At 36.8% G+C, this 18921-nt stretch overlaps 3 protein-coding genes across 5 annotated transcripts in view; 2 read left to right on the top strand and 1 right to left on the bottom strand.

The window, feature by feature from the left end:
* The window catches only part of LOC136832625 (zinc finger protein 665-like), a 184673-nt gene that overhangs the window by 152584 nt on the left and 13168 nt on the right, over positions 1-18921 (bottom strand). The window lies entirely within an intron of this gene.
* Positions 1830-11491, top strand: LOC136832622 (uncharacterized). 2 transcript variants are annotated; one of them, XM_067093869.1, is made up of 7 exons: positions 1830-2715; positions 5128-5205; positions 5502-5822; positions 6772-7017; positions 7186-7473; positions 7879-7978; positions 10755-11491. In XM_067093869.1, exons 2-7 carry the CDS (start codon positions 5130-5132, stop codon positions 10879-10881), a joined length of 1158 nt encoding a protein of 385 aa, XP_066949970.1. In that variant the 5' UTR covers positions 1830-2715; positions 5128-5129; the 3' UTR covers positions 10882-11491. The 2 variants fall into 2 exon arrangements, with proteins under 2 accessions (XP_066949970.1, XP_066949968.1); XM_067093867.1 differs by having other exon boundaries at positions 2141-2290.
* LOC136832626 (uncharacterized) overlaps positions 16600-18921 on the top strand; it is a 34152-nt gene continuing 31830 nt past the window's right edge. The window contains exon 1 of the mRNA XM_067093877.1: positions 16600-16799. Coding sequence (XP_066949978.1) covers positions 16727-16799 — 73 coding nt within the window. The 5' untranslated portion in view covers positions 16600-16726. The remainder of the gene's footprint in view (positions 16800-18921) is intronic.

The raw sequence follows: 18921 nt of genomic DNA, 5'->3' as shown, positions 1-18921 counted from the left end.
ACCACTTATTTCATGTAGTATCTCCATACTTCTCGCCCTTTCAGTTTTTCTTATCTACATGTAATGCACAAACTATTCACCTCTAACTTTTTTTTATCTGCTGTCATCATGAATACATCACTTACACTTAACTGAGTTGGCTTAAATCCCTTTACGAATCCAAATTTTAGCTTCCACAAACTCAGCAAGTTTCTACCCAATCTTCTGTACACACACTGCTACCTTCCCCGCGTCACCTGTTCTGGGATTCGCCTCTTATCTTTGCCAGCCATCATCTATTTTATTTACTCCAAAATGCCTATATGGACCAAATTCCATTTTAAATCATCCTAATCAAATTTCATGGCTCCATCTTCCAGGTTATCATTTATGCCCAAAATGGTACTTTTATTCACATTTCCTCTCAATTTTCTCCCATTACAAACATTTTCAAATTCTTCAACTAGTTTCTGCCTTTCCTTCCAATCAACCCTATCAGCTGGGGGTTATATGCAAAATTATCCCACAAACATTCCCCGCTGATTCTATGACTAACTCCTGGAATTTTGCACGGTATCCACAGTTCCCCTCAAAGTCTTGACCGCTAGCCCTTTTTCATTCCTTTCTCCTTATATGTTCTGTGGTTCATTTCCTTCTCATCAATTTCACATGACTTAATTATACTTACTGCCACATTTTCAACCCCCTTTCTCCAGCTTAAACTTCTATTTTAATTTTTGCTTCACTCAAATTGTGATTAAGCGCACCACCAGCCATACTTCATCTCATCATTACATAAATCAATTTTCTCTTCCAACAACTTTGCACGAACACAAATTCTAGCACACATCCACAGGATATTTTCATTCTAATTTACCCCTAAGAACTCACTGCTTACCGACAATGCCATATCTCCCTCTCTCACCAACCACTGCATTTCAATAACCTAACACAACCAAACTTTCATGTTCTCTGTATTCAGACAGGCACACATTCAGAATCTCCCTAAAACACTCACATTCTTTTCCATTTATGGGCCAGTGACAATCACTACTAAAACTCTTTCTCTTACTACAATCAACTTTACCATACAACAGTGCAATTAACGTATTTGTAATCTTTCACCAAACTACAAAGTCCTCCCATACAAGTGCTACCCCTTCACAGTTCTGCACCTTTCACAACTTTGTGGCTGCCAATTCCAGCCCACACTACCCATTCACCACTCTCACCAACTGCCAAAGCAGCCAATTTTCTCTCCTTAGACAAAATAAGTATCAAATATTCCTTATCTTATGCAACACAATCACACACATTGACAACCTAAGACATAAATTATTCTTTTTCTATCTTTCTTCAACACCAGTACAGGGGAAAGAACTGCAAACTCTCAACTCCACCACTATACGGTGCTTTTCATCCTACGTAAAGCAACGACAATACTTTCATTTTTCTTTCCCGACATCCCACAGAAGTGAGAGCATGGTTGCCATTAGGTTCAAGAGACGATACTCTTTCTTCCCACCACGGACTCCACAACTCTTCACTAGACGGTTCTCTGCCCTGGAACATACAGGTATATATCTGAGCAAAACTATGGCAGCAAACCAAATACACACAAACACACACATTATATATTATATATATATATATATATATATATATATATATATATATATATATGTGTGTATATATATATATATATATATATATATATATATATATATATATATATATATATATATATATATATATATATACATATATATGTGTGTGTGTGTGTGTGTACTATATGAACACAGATAGTACATTCACTCGTTTGAATGCCGCTTATCTCTTAATAACTGACCAGGACGCATCACAGCACAACATGACTGAAGACATGCTTAAAGGAATTAAAGTGGAATGTCTATGCAGATGGCTAAGGTCTTCCACTGAGAAAATAAGTCTCCTCTTACAAATAATTATCAATAAAAATATGGTACAGTGATTGATAAAGCACTCCACGGCAGTCGGTAAGATTCTTGATATTTACAAATAAGACAGTCATTTATTTCACTTGAGAACCGCCATTCAGTATCGCAATCTATACAAAGAATATCAGTCAAAACGAATACCAAGGAAATGTGAGCTAATCAGTGCAGCTGATAAGGAAGGCGACAGATATGTTATCACTACTACCTGTTGGAAGGTACAGAGCTACAGAGCACAGAGTACCAAGCAAGAGCGACAACGCTTCCTGTGAACAAAGTGAATTGGGAGTCATAAAGCGAACAGACAGAAACCTTGGATGGCCATCTTTCATTGCCAAGTAAGTGATGTACTGGATCTGTTGCCTGACACCTTTCAGCAAACAACGAAGACAGCAACCTTGACAAAAACAAACAGCTTTGTGGAAAATATTCACAACCACGACTGTAACAGACATGACTTAGTTAGATTACGAATAATCAGTGAAAGTAGTTACCATTCCGGCTGAATTACTTATGAGCCAATGCGGTGAAGGATTAATCGTATTAACACAGGTATTGTAAAAATATTAGAATTGCATCCAGACTAAATTGATTACCCGAAAGCGCAAATCTATTACCCTTCTATTTTCGAAGTGATAAAATTCTTACCACGGGCAACAAAGCACTATGTCTACTTCATCTCTTTGAGAATAAGGGAAAACTTGGTTCGCCTCACATCTCTGGAACAAATGAAGCACTAGCTACACTAAATTTGCCGGACAAGGTAAGCACTTACTCAACTTCATATTTGTGGGAAAATGCAAGCACTTTGTACATTTATGCGACAAGGATTAGAACTTAACCTTCTTATTTGCGGAGGAAGGGAAGCACTTAGTCTGCTTCATATACATGGGACAAGGAAAACAATTTGTGTATTTTAGATTTGTAGGGCAAGGAAAGTCCACAGTCACTACAGGGTGGGCAAAGAAAAGCACTCAAGTTTTTTTTTTGGTTGGCCCAAGGAAAGCAACTAGTCTACTTAATATATTTTAGGCAAGGAAGCACTTACGTGCTTCATGCTTCATACGTCTGAGGGGAAAGGAAACCACTTAGTCTATTTCATAATTTTAATGCAATAAAAGCAATTTTCAGTTCACATTTAAGGGAAAATAAGGGCACTCTTACTTCATACTAATGTGGAAATGAAGCACTTAATATACTTCACATTTACGAGGCGAGGAAATTACATAGTCTACTTCATTTTAATGGCTAAAGAAAAACAAATACTGTAGAGTATTTCATATTGGTAGGGCAAAATGGCATAGGTCATTTTAATATTTGTAATTAATAGAAGCAATTATGTGACTTATTATTTGGGAAAAGAACATTTTTTTCAAATTTATCCTTATAGGGCAAGTGAAGTACTTGTGTATTTCAACATACTAAGGAACAACACACTCAGCCTACTTCATAATGGTTGGGTAAAGGAAGTACTCAGTCTAATTCACACCTGAGGGGTAAGGAAAGCACTTATCTACTTTATATGTGTATGGCAAGAAAAGCAGTTAGTTTACTTCATATCGGTGGGCCAATGAAAAGTTAGTCTGCTCCATATTTGAAGGACATGACAAGCTCCGATTCTATTTCGTCTAAAGAAATTAAAGTTACGTCGAATTTTGATCATCATCATCATAAACATTTTGCTGTAAACTTTTCCTTTCGTGGTTTTAAACGTGAAATGGGCTCTATGCATTTTCCATTCTCCAGTGCTCTTTCTGCCTGAACTTCCATCAGGTATAGGTCTTTATCTAGCACCATTTTCCCTGATGTCCTGGGTTTTCAAGTCATTCTCTCACTGCACCCATATCTCCTGCTTTTCTGAGCATCTGTAGTTCCTCGTTGGGAGGGTGGGTTCCGTTCTCAGCTAGCACTCTGCTGGCCGCGAGTTCGAATCTCCGACCGACCAATGAAGAATAAGAGGAGTTTATTTCTGGTGACAGAAATTCATTTCTCGCTATAATGTGGTTCGGATTCCGCAATAAGCTGTAGGTTCCGTTGCCATGAACATTCTATAACCATACTGTATCAAACTCTTCTCAGCTTTCCTTGTTAGTGTTCAATGTTTCTGCTGCATTATGTACCCATCATTAGCCTTTACTTTCTCCAGTAATGAGACATTTTTATCTACCCGGCAGCCTAGCTATCTTTCTCCACTTCATCCATGCTGTGACCACTTTTTCCTACCGTCGTCTCAATTCCTGCTTCACAATCCAGTGTGTCCCAAAAGTAATAGAAATCCTTTATCTCGTCTAGGACCTATCCATTAAAACAACAGTCTTCTACGCTCCTTTCTTTTCCCCATTTGCTCTTGTAATGCAACTCAGGTGTCAAAAATCTCTTACTATGTATGCTTTTTTAATCCTGAGCATTTTTATGATACCATCTGTCAAATTAAGTACACAGTTGAGGGATCACCGCCTCGTTTTACCAAATATCACTTGGCCAATACTGTATCCTGACTGTGTCTCTTTTGCCTCCTTTCCAGTCACCATAAGCTATGTTTTGCTTACCTTGACTTTCAATCCTCTCCTCTCCATTTCACTCTCTGATCAACTGATGGATTAATTATCAAAATTACCCGCCCGTTGTTATAACCAAATATCTGGGTTATACTGATCACCAAGTTCATCAATTATTTTCCCCAAAAAATCCCTCAATTATAAACATACCAAGTCAATCCACTACATTTACTATAAAATTCACCAGTGCCAGACTATCTCAAATCAAAAGCGTGTTTCCATATCTGCCAGTTTATGAATTCAATAAACAGGAAGTTGATCGATGCATCACCTTCTACCTATCGCACAGCATGTGCGCAACCAACCTAGGTCTTCTCAGAACTAACATGTTATCCTCGCGTAAGTGAAATCGTGACATTAAAGACAACAGACTAATAAAAACATGACACAGTGAATCAAAATCATAATTACTTACAAAAAGAACACAAAAAATAAATTGAACTGGATTATCCCATACGGCTTGAAAACACAATAGGGCAACAATCATGTAAAATTCGGCCTGTTTATTGAAATATTTGCAACATTAATAATACCTGACTCATTGATGTAATACCCAAGTAAAAATACCCCAAAGTGTATATTTCATCTTTCAGTTTGTATTTTTCCATTTTTTCCAGCCATGATCCTACTACAGCGGACAACGTTTTTCATAATCACAACAACAAACGTGATGTGCCAACTCATTCTCGAGTCAGGTAAGATATGCCGCACGCTTCTCAGTTATATAAATGACACACAGCATATAAAAATCACGTGCACCTCCTTCAGTGACCATAACTATAAACCACCATGTTTAGAACGTACTTGATGAAATTTAAAAAGTGTTTATTTTCTACTTGAAATTTTGCTTGGATATGGATTGGTATCCAATTATAATTATTACTAGAACATTAACACCCTGTCATAACTAGAATACACAAACGCATATAAATGCCTGGACAACCAAAAGAAAACCTTTACCTAGACTACAAGCTTGTTCCTCGTTTGCCAGCATCTAAAAGTGCCATCAACCTGGAGATCACAAAGATCAGCAAAGTCATGAAACAGGATGATCCAACTGGCAAGAACCACAGCACCAAGGTAACAATAGCTCGTCATCCCCCTCTTTACAACGTTGTTGAGTGGAAACTGGTTTTTCAGTCACACGATGGAAACACTACTACTCTGAACAAGTTGGTTGATGGCAGCAAACCCTCGACGGAAACGGAGTTAGTCTTTGAGGGCAATCTACCGGACTCGAAGTATATCTTTCTTCAAGCACTAAGCAACGTCGAGGTTGTTGCCATGGTCTATTTGGGATTTCCCATTATAGGTAAGTGTTATGATCTTCAGCTGCATTGATATTGCACTTAGCGAATTTTTGGTATCCCACTGTAACTTTTTATGGTCTTCAGTTATGACCAAAAATCAAATAAAATCTAGGATTTTATTCTGATAAAATAATCTGCATTTCCTGATGTGGCACTAGGGTCCCAACTGTTGAGATTTCATCTTAGATTACGCTTACTTTTCGAGGTTTTACACCCCCTCTGAGTCACCAAGTCCAATAATGCATTCATCTGATTTGGAATGGCCACATAAGAAAATTCTTGAGGACAGAACAAGTGATCCATTTCGCAAAGAGATTTTAATATGAAAAACCATGATCTGTTACATCCAAAACAATGAGCCGCCTGGTACAATCTCAAGTTTAATTTTCGTATCCAGCAAAAGCCTCTAAAGAATATAATGTGGGAAAAGGGGAAAGTGGGGCAAAATAAGTCCAGTAATTCTTCATCTGTACATTTTCTGTATCTATACTACACTTACCCAACCAAATTAAATGGCTGAAGTGCGAACATAAATGTAAAATGTAAACTGAGGGAGCGCAATACGGAAATTATCTTTCCTCAGCCTGGCAAACCCTCTGAGTACAGTATAAGTGGAACAATAGAAAATATAAATAAAAGGGGAGAGGGGAGACTAACACACACATGTATAACTGTTGCATCGCACTTGCATGTGCACTGCCATTAAGCTTTTCTAACTTGTCACTCCTTTGGTATGCCGCTCATTCAATACTAGCCTTTCCCTATAATTTACTAATTCACAGTCTTTAAATGTCTAGTCCCCGGCAGAGAGCACATATACCTATCTGCTGTGGTCCCTGTTTGTCAAATTTTTAACAGTTTCCTTTCATGTCTAAAAATATCATACTCATTTTCTGATTTTAGTTCCTAATGAACATAAGTTTTAACCTTGGCCTCTACACTGCTAAACAGATCTTCAGTCAAATGTGGCTTGGGTGGGAGATGAAAAGTCCAGTTTGTTATCTTCAGTACGAGTGGCAGTAGGTGACCGCCTTAACCACATTTCAGTGGGTGACCTAAACTGCTCAAGGCTTGAAAGTAAGTGTTACTTTATTTCACCAAATCCAAAACCTACATTTATTGAACGATGTCTGGAGGCCTCCCTAGGATCCCATAAGACGGTGCAACTCTGCGATGAGAGGGAAACGTCTTTCAAAGGTAAGTATTTACATAATCATATAATATTAATTAACTGGTAACTTCCAGTCAAAGACTCACAAAGCACTGTACTGTAATTGCTTTATCATACTCAAAATGCATACTAATTCAGCTTCTAATACATATAAACAAAGCTACAAATAATGTCGCTCTTTTTTTACATTTCAGAAATGTCTCCAAAACCGTCTCTGTTTCTTCAAAATTCAAGAACTTTCGAAGTAACAGTTTACACAGACAACAAAAATGCACAAATAGAAGTTGTAGTCTTTGACCCTGAAGACTACAGTCGTGTCTTTTCCAACTCTAGCTACAACTGTTATACTGAAAATGTAAACGGAAAATATAAATGTTTACATGAATTTATGTTGCCCGACGAAAAAGAAGAAATCATGGTTCTTGTTGTTCAAATTGATGCATATGGTTATGTTTGTGGATCAAGTTTACAGATTTTCAGAGGTAAACTATGCCAGACCCTAAAATTTTCACATTATATTTTTGTTACAATGAAAATCTACTCGATAAAATATTCCTTTTCAAAGCAAAGTGTCCCAAATGAAGATTGAATGGGTAAATATCAAAGCACCTACAATCTACAATATCAATTCTTGAAACTATTTATCTAAGGTTTTAGTAATGTTTGCACTCATAATACCATTAAACTGGTAACTTACGCCACATCTCAACACTCATGAATTACTCCAGTTTTAAGGCTTAAATAAAATATTAAAGGTTTCACTTCTAATATCTAATTAAAGCATCATATTAGACGTCAGTTACTAGTAGTTTTTTTAAATTGCTTTAGTCACTGAGACTTTTAATCAACAGAGGAAGTCACTAAAACACATGGACCTATCTTTACAGGAAATTTACCAAACTCTGAAACTACTGGCATCATTGTTGCATCGCTCATAGGCACCACAGTAGGCGTGGCACTCATAATTCTGCTGACCATGCTTTTTGTGTAAGTATCTTTCTAACAATACAGTTCAACAGTCATTAGGTATATAGTTACTTCATATTTTTACTGCTTTGTTTCATGTTGATTCCATAATGAGAGAATTTGAGATTTAACACTCGCAAATAATACACAACGGGATTTCAAAAACAGAAAAAAGTACCATAAAATTCCAAAGGCTTAGAAAAAGCCATTTCAAGATAATACAACAGCTAGCTTATTCAAAGCAAGAGAGGATAAATTTACATATTCATTCCAATAAGAAAGTCATCACGGAAAAAAAAGACTAATACCAGTCTCTGCCTCTTTTGACGTTAAATTCCAACATAAGTTTCCTTTCTATGAGCTCATTCGGAAATGGTGGACATTTCATGGACAAAAGAGATATCTCTTTTAAAGAAAACTATCACAAACGTCTTAGGGGTTAATGAGGCAGCTTAGCTATGCTGTCCTCCACTCGAAAGAAATAATGCTTTCCTTACAACCCCTATAAAAATCGTTTTCACAGCCACCTTAAAAATTTCTATGCATAAAAAATTATGAAAGTCCTCTAAATTGTAGTTTTCTCAAGAAATGGCAAATATTACTCAAATTTAATTTGTTCTGCAGTGTACAACAGTTATCTTTTTTAACTGAATCACTGCTGGTGGGATTTTTTAAACAGGTCATATGTCATGTTTGTAGACCTCAATTAGAACTGCTTTTTGAAACGAAAAAAAAATCATGGAGAAATTCTGAGATGCAGTACCTTTAAATACTGCAACCGCCCCCCCCCCCACAATTTTGAAGGAAAAAACATTCCCTGGAATTAACTGTCTGGTCTTTAATCATGATTTTAAAATGAAATATGAAAGGATGAGAAACCATCAGTCCTGACAACCAGCCCAAGGAACTCCTTTTTCAAGAACGAGAATGTCACCCTCTGGACGACGGCGGCCTAAAAGTAGCCAATGTCAACTACTTGAAACACTTATCCTATTGCAAAGAGCAGTACAAATTCGCACTCCTCACTAAAACCAAAATACAAGATTCATAATAATAGTGCTTAGCTTCCTTGAGTCCTGCTTCAATCTCTTCAAGTTTTCTAGAAGTAAAAAGTATATAATCACTGCAGTGAAGGTGCCTGACATTCCTCAGCACGGTAGATTATTTTTCTAGTATGCTAGACACCCAAGTGATTTCCGAGCCTTCCGAACAAGCTGGCGTTTTCAAATTTACTTTAATCATTTCAAAAATACACAAAACGCTGACTATACTTTTTCCTAAGCATAAAAAAGATAAAGCATCCCCTCATGCTTGTATAGTGAGAGACAGTAATACTATTTCCAGCATAATCACTAAGTGCCACGAGTACAAAATATATTTATAAAAAAGTTAGTATGCATGATATTTGACGAGCAATGAAAATTTGGGAATAAAATAGATCCCATCAAACTACATTCATTTAGAGGCAAATGACAATCTGTCACACAATATAGCTGATGATGGTAATGATTTGCCAGATTTTTCTTTGATGAACTTTTCATTCTTTTCCGCACACATCCATGGCCCCCTTAATTCCAAAATTACAGCAGTGAACTAACATGTGCTTTAATATTACAGGAACAAAATTTATTTCAAGAACAGCAAAAGAATGTATAAGTCAAAAATATATGGAAACCGGGATGTAAAAATAACTCGCGCCTGGTATATCACTATAATTCCATATAGGCTAGGCTAGATGACCTGCTAATTTACATATTTTTGGGGGGCCATACCCAACACTATAGTATTTAAACAACTACAGTATATAATCAGTAGGGAAATTACAATGACATTAATGGAGCACTTGGCAATGTTAATCAACAGCCACGTAATATCTAACTGATACCTGAAAACTCGGTAACAGGCACCAGTGTTCACCTGCAGCATATTAGCAAATTCGTACTCCAGAAGAGCATGAACTCATTGCCTTTCCATCTACTTTTGAACCACTCACATTTTCTGAAGACAGATAACTGACATTTGTACAAATTGTTGATAACCAGACTAAATCCATTCATTTGTAATATTGCTAGTGTATATAAAGGGTGCTAAATTAGTTATTCGTTGCCTTTTAATGAGGCGATTGCTTCTGACAACGGCTACAAGTATAAAACATTTTTTTCTTGCGGCAAAAACATACATGGAACGCAATCGAACACAATAAATCTTTGAAGAAACTTATGGGCCTGACTTGTGATAAGGTGCTCTGTTGACTATAAATTTCATGAAGACACTGTTTCCTCCAAGTAGGTACCATTTACACTTTCTTTTAAAAAAAAACAACAGGTGTCTCATTATAGGCAACTGATAATGGGTGGTGTTAAAGTATACACAATGTACATACGTTCAGTTGATCATCCAATACCTGGACTTCATCTGAGCTACCCAAAAAGCAGACATCACAATGTAAATTGTTCATCTATTCTGCTTAATATTTGCATCAGTCTTTGTATTTTACTAGGAATGTATCTTGAGAATTGGAATCATAAGTTTTTGCTGTATCTTAATGTTTAGCTCTTTTAGGTCTGAGCAAGGTCAAATTTCTGTCAAAGGAACAAAATGACAGAGATATCTCACACAAGTATGAAAAATTTTCACTCTTCCAGGTGTTACTTAACTGATTCAATTAGTTGTTTTACTTATCAGTTGGGCAAAATACTTTATTGTTTTACTTATCGGTAGGGCGTAGTACTTCATAAATTCAATGAATCTTCGAACAACTATATGCAAATGCATTAATTGGCTAATTTATTTACAGGAAAAGGAAGCAGACAAAGAAAAGAAAGAGGGAGGAAAAAGAACAAGACAAGGACACGATAGAGCTGTGTCTCATACCGAAACGTGTGACACCTACACAAAATGGGACTGTCGCAGTGCAAACTTAAATGCTTCACAACTTTTGGCTCCTCATCCAATTTCAGTTAAAATTCCACTTCTGTAATTCACTAGAGCAAAGGGAGGCGAATTATAAGACATTTTAAGAGGAGGGTGCAAGAGCAAAGTGAATAAACAAACAAAAAAAAACTACAATACAGTAATGAAGGTTTCAGTTCGAGCCTTCATGAATTTACTGAGGAAAAGGGGACAAAAATACTCTACGAGAAATCATGTATACAATGTGCTCGTGTATACAAGATACAAGGTTTCAGTTTAAGCCTACATGAATCTACTGAGGAAAAGGGAGAAAAAGTACTCTACAAGATACAAGCGTATGATCTCTTTCTCTCTTACACATGAACTGTGGAAACTGTATCGTATCCATCTCACGCTTTACTGCGTAACAAGTAGCACAAACAGCACTGAAAAATTAATTAACATAACTCGTTTACATCAATTAAGTGAAATCTACTGTTGGAGCAAAGGTGGTAATATTTCGTTTTACATTATGTACTTCAATTTTTGTTTTGTTTCGTGGAAAATACTGTGATAAGAATGCAAATGTTCATTTCTACAATGGAACCAGAATCATCGAGAATACAAACATTTACGAGATAACAGGTTTTTACTCCCATCGCAGTTTACTAGGGCATACAGAAAACCACAAAGTGACCTTTCACTTTCATTTGTTATCTATCTTATCTGTTGCGTTGCATTTCAGCAGATTCTGTGTAGAGCACACAGCTATATCAATGTGTTTTTATCAGCTTGAAGATGACTCTGTAATGTTTGCTGCTATTCAGGAATTTGTCAACGAATCTTGTAAATACGCGGGTAGGCTATATGTGATTATTCATAGTCGTGCATAGCATAGGACCAATGATAGCCATTGCAGATTCAAGATTCAACTAGGCTACCTCTGATTTGGTACGATGCACGTGAGAAAATGGTAGCTCTGAAGAAAACGCACGGGGTATGTAACTGGAGAAGGTTCTGGCACTCAAATCCATTTGACTTGGCTTTCACAAATCACAATAATATGGAAAACTACTTGATATAGATGGGGGGGGGGAGAGAGGAAGGATAATGATACTGTTTTCGGTAGCAGACGCAAATCTAAGGAGCAGTTGTGTTTGTGTTGACAAGACTATGAATGGTTGGAAGAGTACATGTTTTGGTTCAAGGGTTGCCTGGGTAGGGCTGAGTGTGGTAAAAGAGTACATGTTTTGGTTCAAGGGTTGCCTGGGTAGGGCTGAGTGTGGTAAAAGAGCACATGTTTTGGTTCAAGGGTTGCCTGGGTAGGGCTGAGTGTGGTAAAAGAGTACATGTTTTGGTTCAAGGGTTGCCTGGGTAGGGCTGAGTGTGGTAAAAGAAAAAATGAAGTAGCAACTATGAATTTAAAAAAAGGAACTAACGTGCCAGACGCTTGAAAGGCGTGATGAATAAAGCTGACACTAAGGTACTTGAACTGCAAAATTCTTAAAAAAAAATTCTTTACAAAAAGTATATCCTGACGATTTCATTAACAAAAATAAGACAACTACAATACCCAAAACAAATACTAAAAGTCAACGTTGAACACAAGTCATGTGCTAAAGAAATAGTCCAACTTACCCAACAGACAAATACAAACTTACATCTGAGTAACTTTGATTTTGGGAGGGGTCAAAGTGGATCTAATTCAGTATTTTGGGCTGCTAATCATGAGCATAACTACAAAATACTGCAAACTGCCTGCAAGACAGAACTGTTGCAAAGATTGCAAAATAAAACGAATACTACACAAATTCAAACAATGCAGGCACAGAAGACAATACTGGCAGTGATACACAACGTACCTGCTCTGAAAAGCTACGTTCAACACCAATAAATAGTTTCATTTTTCTTTTTATTTTTGGCAGGCGCCAATGGAAGTCAATATCTCAACCAGAGTTTAGTAATTCCTGTGAAAAACTCATCTAATTTCGATTTGAAAATTTAACAGTAGAATACAGTACACTTACACACTGAGACCAAGAGTTCGAGCAGGCTGTTGCATGAATTCCGTACAATTATAGAAAGAAATACGGAAAAATGGAAATGCCTTTGATGAGCAAAATATGCAAGGCCTTCAAACGGTACTGGATTTCCAGCAGTTAAACATAAGCAATGCTGTACCTTCTGGCCTTTATTACAATTGCTAAACCCTAACGTTTACTGACCCTCTATGCTGAGCTTCGTTAATCGTAAATATATTACTGGAATGCAGTCAAAATGAAAGGGAATTTGCCCTTTTCTCAGTGAACTGAACAATCTGGCGCCTATCGTTAGCCATAAAAATATTACTGGAATGCAGTCAAAATGAAAGGGAATTTGCCATTTTCTCAGTGAACTGAACAATCTGGCGCCTATCGTTAGCCATAAAAATACTACTGGAATGCAGTCGAAATGAAAGGGAATTTGCCCTTTTCTCAGTGAACTGAACAAACTGGCGCCTATTGTTAGCCATAAAAATATTACTGGAATGCAGTCAAAATGAAAGGGAACTTGCCCTTTTCTCAGTGAACTGAACAAACTGGCGCCTATTGTTAGCCATAAAAATATTACTGGAATGCAGTCAAAATGAAAGGGAATTTGCCCTTTTCTCAGTGAACTGAACAGACTGGCGCATTTGGTTAGCCACAAAAATATTACTGGAATGCAGTCAAAATGAAAGGGAATTTGCTCTTTTCTCAGGGAACTGAATTACACTGAGGCCTTTGGTTAGCCACAAAAATATTACTGGAATACAGTCAAAATGAATGGGAACTTGCTCTTTTCCCGGTGAACTGAACAAACTGACGCCTAAACCAGTCCAGAGTTCATGTGTTTTGAAGAGACACGTCGTCTGTATTTATGCATTTATCAACAAGGATCTATCATGCAACCACAAAAACCAATGAACGCGTCGAAAGCAACTGAATCAAAAAACGTTCTTGTATGATAAAAAACAAATTATTTAACCAATGTTTTGCAACTCTGGCGTCATTTTAAAATGACATTTACGATAAACCTAAGGCAGTTTCTAGAAAAAATGAATACGAAGGTTACTTTTCCAGAAGTGGCTCTTACCTGCACGCTAATACTTCAGGCTGGTAACTCATTTCTCTGCTTTTCGGGACTTACCTGAAAGCATGGCAAAACAAATTGAAAAAAACGAAAATGAATATGTAAAAATTAATATAACTATATAACGTTAACTCATGCTTACTCTGGACATTCTGTACAGCCTATGATATAAATTAATTTGAAGTCAAAGCCAGCGGTCATAATTTAAACACTGTCTGAAAGGATTTGAAAGCGATGTACAAAGTTGTAACTACAAAAAACAAGTAAAAAATGCGTCGAAGTTTCTTCGGCGCAATCGAGTTTTCTGTACAGCGCGTAATGGTGTATGAAACTCTCAGCCACGGCCCGGCGGTGGCCTGTGTTGTTGCGGTGCCAGGCGCATGACCATGGCTAATTTTAACCTTAAATAAAATAAAAACTACTGAGGCTAGAGGGCTGCAATTTGTTACGTTTGAAGATTGGAGGGTGGATGATCAACATAACAATTTGCAGCCCTCTAGCCTCAGTAGGTTATAAGATCTGAGGGCGGACAGAAAAATAGCCATGCAATAGTTTTCTTTTACATAAAACTAAAAAAAGGGATGTCTGCAAAGCAGTGAACTGTATACAGCATAAGTCACATCAAAACAAATACTGGAGGCACAAGAGCAAAATTACTTGAAAACTGACTCTCGTAATCACTCTATGAAAACATTAATAACGACATAAGAAACAGCAATTAAACTTCTCTACTTTTCGTATAAAATGGCATAACACGCGGATAAATTGCCTTGCCATCAAGCAACCAATAATTCATTAGCCTATATTAGAGAGACCAGTTTCCATAAACTAGTGGAAAGTGTAACGGAGAGAGAGAGAGAGAGAGAGAGAGAGAGAGAGAGAGAGAGAGAGAGAGAGAGAGAGAGAGAGAGTTTCTGTATAGTTTATATGCCACCAGCCGGCAGTATAAATGTTACTGCTGACGTCTCTTCAGCACATCCAACCTTTGCATTATTAAATATACGAACCATGGCTAGCAAGGAATTGCTGTACTCAGATTTATACATCGTTAGAACATTTTCTGTCTGCTAATGTGGATTTCGTCCACAAATGGAGTCCGAATTCGACATTCGACTTGTATTTAAATAAAAAAGATATTCTAATCAAACTTACACCTGACGAAAACTAGGATACACAAGACATTACATTACTGTACAGGATAGCGAGTCATGTTAGATATGTCATTCCCTTAGGTGCCCCCACCTCCCTTAGAATCAATCAGCCATACGACAATAGCTGGAGTTCCCTGTACCATTTAAAATGAGTTTCTTCGTGTAAAGTTTCAGAAAATGCTCCCCATAATTATTGTCTACTTTATACAGAGGTATCAAAGTTCAGTAGCTCTATCCTTACTGTTAAGGCGCAAAAGGATATTCGTTACAAAGTCTCTAGTAACACAGGTGTAATTTTCAAAGTATCATTAATATAATTGTGTTTAAGTCAACGAAATAATTTCTCAAACTTAGTTCATATATATATATATATATATATATATATATATATATATATATATATATATATATATATATATATATATATATATATGTATGTATATGTATATACATATGTGTTACAGGCAGACAGCGAAACCAGGCATTTCGCGAACTGCCTGAAATTTCGGGCAGATAGCGAAATGCACTTAAGGACATTTGATCCCTACTAAACAAGGCGAAACAGTGACTCGCCTACACTGTTTCGCCGTGTTTAGTACTAGCCCCTGGTGGGTCAAATGTATTTCGCCGTGTTTAATACTAGCCCCTGAGGGATCAAATGTCCCTATGTGCATTTCGCTATCTGCCTGAAATTTCAGGCAGTTCGTGAAATGCCTGGTTTCGCTACACGGTATATGTAAGTTGCACGGAAAGGTTATTTCATTTCAAAAATAATAACCCAGTGTAAATTTTCAATCAATCGAACCCTAATGTCATCAGAAAAAGGCTAACCTCATGTGCCACCCAAATGCAAACTTTTATATATACAGTATATTATGCCTATTATTTCACAAACACACACATACACACGTTAAAGCCTTTGGTTTATGCAGCAACATGAGAAAAGATGACAGCGAAGGCCAATGCACAAATGTATTAAGAAATGATGACCTCATTTGAGATAGAGAGAGAACAGGAGGGTGGACAGAAATTCTATATCAAAAACAGATAGTCTTATCAGTTCAAATATACCACTGAGTACGACAGATACGAAAACAACATGAGATGTACGCACAAGCCAATAATAATAATAATAATAATAATAATAATAATAATAATAATAATAATAATAACAACTTCGGCATACTCATAAATATGGACTGCATTCAGTAATAACAAAGTTATTCCAGTGTACCACGATGTTATGAAATTACAGAAGCAATAAAACAACGGACCCATTTACAAACAGAATAAAATATTTTTTCTAGCCAGTTTATCGTAGATGATGAAACCAGAACTGATAAACCCTACTGAGAGAGAGAGAGAGAGAGAGAGAGAGAGAGAGAGAGAGAGAGAGATAGGGTTTGTGTTCAGGGGGAGCGGGGGTCCCGACAATCACCTACGCTAAATCCACGGATTATCAGAAGGCAAATCTCAGGGACAATCATATGAACCGTCAGTCATTCCGAAGTGACCACGAAGCCAAGACCGAGCAGAGTCAGGGGTGGGGAGTTCAAAACAATCGAGTTCCAACGACTTGGTTTTCTTTTCTTCTTGTCTTTTTTTTTTTTTTTTAATGAACATGGTGAGATTACGGGCGAGCGTTGCGTTGCTGGTTGCCTTCTGGAGTTTCACAGCTGCGTCACAAGGTGAGGAGTGCGGAATGACCTGCTAAATTATTTCGCTCTGATTTATTTTCACGTGATAAATGATGCTCGCGCGATAGGCTAGTGGGCTTGAGACGGCGAAAACACTGTAAATGCTAGTCTGAGCTAGAGCAATGGTTGATGTTTGCGTTTTAGAAAACAATGGAGTAAGCTTTCAAAGTTTAATAACGTAGACACCATCGTAACTTCCATTCATAACATCAACTCCTCTGCATGTGTCATTGTTGTGAATCCTAGAAGTAAGAGCGTTTCCAAAACTGGTTAGAAATCTGTTGTATAATAATAATACGAATGTACTACAGATGGATAGGAAACCGTAACATTGCCAAAATGTTAGATATAGACCCTGGCGTTCCATTCAGATTGCACAACCGGTTTTGAAGAAATAACAAAAAAAAAAAAAAAAACTTCCATCACCAATGGGATATACCATGGCTCTTGTTCGAAAGGAAAAAAATAACGAAAATGTGTACCGTAAGTGAAAACAAAACATTCGCACAACCCACAAAAATTTGTTACTTAACAATAATTTCCATCCCATAAAACAAACCAATGTATTCACGTGAATAACACGAAAATACACGACCGTTACAAGGGAAGAGACTGCTAAATACCAGGATTAATAGACTGGCAAATACATCCGAGGTCCTAAATGTCGAATTTATCAGTCCCATCTCCCTTGTCTCGTATTCTCTCTTATTCCTCGTTCACGGTCAAGTTTCAAGGCCTCAGCACTTTCAATCTCTCGATATTAAAATGTTAGAAATACAGGATTTACCCCCAATATTTCCTAGTATTTTTTAGCAAAAAAAATGTTTTTAATGAGAGACAGCAAGAGAAAGATTCTTATAATGGTAAAACATATATTTTAAATAGAACCTACAACAACCTACCCTTAACTTCAGAAGATATCAAAATCTATTCTAAAGCTAATATCTGGATTATTATCCCAACATCATAACAAAACGAAAAGTTTCAGTCTATGAACGCGAATTTTATTCAAATTTAAACAAAAATACTGTTTGATATACGTTGTTATTTGAGGCATGATACTTGAGGGAAAGCTGGATACTTATTGTTTATTCAACTTTTCGTGAACAAGACCAAAGTCGAACCACAAAAAATTAAACATGGGCCTTTTAAGAAACGCTGCCACCCTTTGTTTGAATCATTCCATCCCATGTTAATAATATAAGTCTTCGCAAACATTTATTTCTCCTTGCTTTGGCTTGTTTCCGAAAACAGGTAGGAAAAAGCCAATTACGTGGCTGTTATACAATTTTATTCTAAAAGAGTTTTACTGCAGAGCTTCATCCAGAGGGAACTTTGTCCAGTGGGGCAGTTTCATGTCATGGACCGATTCATTCGTGCTTTCAATAATCCCTGAGTTTTTGGGAGATCATCCATGGAAAGGTCTTTGCCTTAGGGAAGGGGCCGGATCTGATCTGATCCCAAGAGTTTTAATCCAAGAATAACGCATTTGCCAAGTCACGGCCCACTTCTGTCACCACTTTACACCGGAGGAAATCCGTCACACTGTCGTAAGGTAATTAAAATTTTCAAGTGGTGTTTTTGGCAGTATTTAATTAAAATATTGCCCTTAATTATAATTAAATGTTTCTCACATACAATCTTTCCAAGAATCACAAGGAAATCTGTAATCGTCGACTCTTTTCACTAAGTACGCTCCACGGACTATAATGTGTGTGTTACAAAAGCCATATAGTGTCAAGTGCAAAGTCCCTTAGCCAAAACTCCTTAAGGCAAAACTTAGGAAGTACAACATTCTTGTCAATAACATTTACATTTTTATTTGCATTTTAAGACCCATTCTGGAAAATGTAAAATATTTCTTTTACTATACGATATGACTGCAACACGGACTGTATAATAATAATTCTATTATAACATTATAAATTTAACAATATACAAAAAAATTCCGTGTTCGAAAACGCTAACGGTATCCAAAAAACAATACATAACATACTAAAAACCATATTCCTATAGACGACTGCATGACGGATGAAAAACAAATAAAATTTGAAAAATAAAAACACCTAATGACGTACCGTAATGAAAAACAAATATACATTTGCACAAAAAA

Source organism: Macrobrachium rosenbergii, chromosome 50 (assembly GCF_040412425.1).
Source record: "Macrobrachium rosenbergii isolate ZJJX-2024 chromosome 50, ASM4041242v1, whole genome shotgun sequence".
NCBI classification, from domain to species: Eukaryota; Metazoa; Arthropoda; class Malacostraca; order Decapoda; family Palaemonidae; genus Macrobrachium; species Macrobrachium rosenbergii.
The sequence above is the reverse complement of the archived record's forward strand: the minus strand, read 5'-3'. Positions and strand labels throughout refer to the sequence as shown.

Bases quoted from the DNA above. Each gene is read 5' to 3' on its own strand.
- LOC136832622 (XM_067093869.1), top strand. From the start codon at position 5,130: ATGATCCTACTACAGCGGACAACGTTTTTCATAATCACAACAACAAAC. The intron at 5,206-5,501 runs GTAAGATATGCC...CTCGTTTGCCAG, and splicing joins CCAACTCATTCTCGAGTCAG to CATCTAAAAGTGCCATCAAC. The intron at 7,474-7,878 runs GTAAACTATGCC...CTATCTTTACAG, and splicing joins AAGTTTACAGATTTTCAGAG to GAAATTTACCAAACTCTGAA.